This window comes from Plectropomus leopardus, unplaced genomic scaffold, assembly GCF_008729295.1.
Source record: "Plectropomus leopardus isolate mb unplaced genomic scaffold, YSFRI_Pleo_2.0 unplaced_scaffold26523, whole genome shotgun sequence".
NCBI lineage: Eukaryota > Metazoa > Chordata > Actinopteri > Perciformes > Serranidae > Plectropomus > Plectropomus leopardus.
In genome coordinates, this window is record NW_024628850.1 from 1 (window position 1) to 1,854 (window position 1,854).

At 39.5% G+C, this 1,854-nt stretch overlaps 1 protein-coding gene across 1 annotated transcript; it reads left to right on the plus strand.

Moving 5' to 3' along the window:
* Positions 1–6: 6 nt before the first annotated feature.
* LOC121966978 (electrogenic sodium bicarbonate cotransporter 1-like) lies at positions 7–1,843 on the plus strand (the record flags this gene model as incomplete). The annotated part of the gene is made up of 3 exons (XM_042517041.1): positions 7–24; positions 1,070–1,248; positions 1,669–1,843. Coding segments are annotated over 3 exons (360 nt in total), but the record flags the coding sequence as incomplete, so codon positions are not given.
* Between the last annotated feature and the right edge of the window lie 11 nt (positions 1,844–1,854).

Below are 1,854 nucleotides of genomic sequence, written 5' to 3' on the forward strand. Positions count from 1 at the left end.
AACAGGAAAGAGCACAAACTCAAGGTTGGTGCACCACTTCAAAGTTTTATTCACTGTGAAAATTTTAGAATAAAATGTATAAAAAATTTAAATATAAAACTGAACAGAAAAACAGGGCTGGAGCCAGAATTTTAGAAATATTAAAGGATAAGTTCAGTTATGGGTTTTTTTTGTTTGTTTTAAATGGACCCTGCTTTCTTACAATGTCGTGTCCAAAGACTAATGGGAACAACAATTTCTAAATGTGGTTCTGTACTGTGAAAGAGTGCTGCACATAACAGCTGTGATAGAGGCTGCAATGTTACCACTTAGGACATTTGTGTATCCTTATTTCGCTTCCACTGAAAGTGCTTGTTTTTGCCACTGAGACTTTCACAAAAAGTTCTTTCTCTGTAGGAATAATTTCCATAGGTTTTCAGAAACTTAAATGATCATATGAGCGTGCTAGTGGCAAAAACAAACATTTTTAATGCTTTAGTAAATGTGGTGGTGGGAACATGCCCGGAGTGGTTACATTACAGCCTGTTTTGCTGCTGCCGTCTACAGCGCTCTCACTTAATACTGAAACTTTTTTTTTCTTTTTTTAAACCCTTTCTATTTTTACATAATCCCTATTCGCACAGGACTGATATTACCTGGGGGGGCCTCATGTGATGCAGAAATCCAAAACAGAAAAACAAAATATGACCCCAAATGCCTGAGATTTTCTATTTTCACTAGACTAATATTATCACAGTCTATATGTTTGGCAAAATATAGGAGGATAATTTGCGGTGGAATTTTAACCTTTTTTACTAGATAACTATTTGACAGATTCGCATGGGATGGAGATCAAAGGAAGACCCCCATGATAATTACAAATTACCAGATATCCCCAGGTAATACTTGATCTGTGTGAAACAGGGCTTTAGACACAAAAACATGAGAAAATAGGGTCCGGGTTATGAAATACCAAACTTAGCCTTTAACTCTTGATACATATTCCATCCATAGTTTAGCTTCACTGTGTCAAGAGTTCAATCACAAGAAAGATTCCCAAAGTGTCTTTCGGATCTTTGTCTCCTCTTAGAAAGGGGCAGGCTATCACCTGGACCTGTTCTGGGTGGCCATCCTGATGATCATCTGCTCTTTCATGGGCCTGCCGTGGTACGTGGCTGCCACTGTCATCTCCATCGCCCACATCGACTCTCTGAAAATGGAGACTCAGACGTCGGCCCCTGGGGAGCAGCCCAAATTCCTGGGCGTCAGGTAAAGGGACACAGCTGCAAGACACAATGGCGACATTTAAGAATTAAATTGTTTCTTACCTATCGGTCCCGAGCAAATGTTTCTACTCCTCTCTCTATTTCCCAGAGTGTTGTTGGCTTTTGACAGTGCCACGTAGTTAATTACACTGATTTTGGATTCCCAGGTGAAAATTAATCTCTTAGCAGGTGGCTAGGAGGGAGGGTTTTTATAACAATGGGCTGTAATGCTGTGTGTAAACTCCCTCCAAAAAGTTTATATGCACAGGAAAAGACAATATTGCACACACATTTTCCCTTATAAATCTGAAAATGTATTGAATTGTCATTATAGAAACATTGCATGAACTGTTTTTCAGATCCACTGATGTATTTGCTCTTGAGAGTTAATGTTTTAATTTTGTGTTTTCTTCCACTAATCCAGGGAGCAAAGAGTTACCGGTATCTTCGTGTTCCTCCTGACGGGACTCTCTGTCTTCATGGCCCCTATCCTCAAGGTGCTGCAGCGCTCCAACTTCTTAATTCTTCCATGGAAATATGGATTACTGTCCGCCTCTTTTAGGACAAACTCCTGTCACCCCTCTTAAATTTGAAATAATTTCAAATCTTG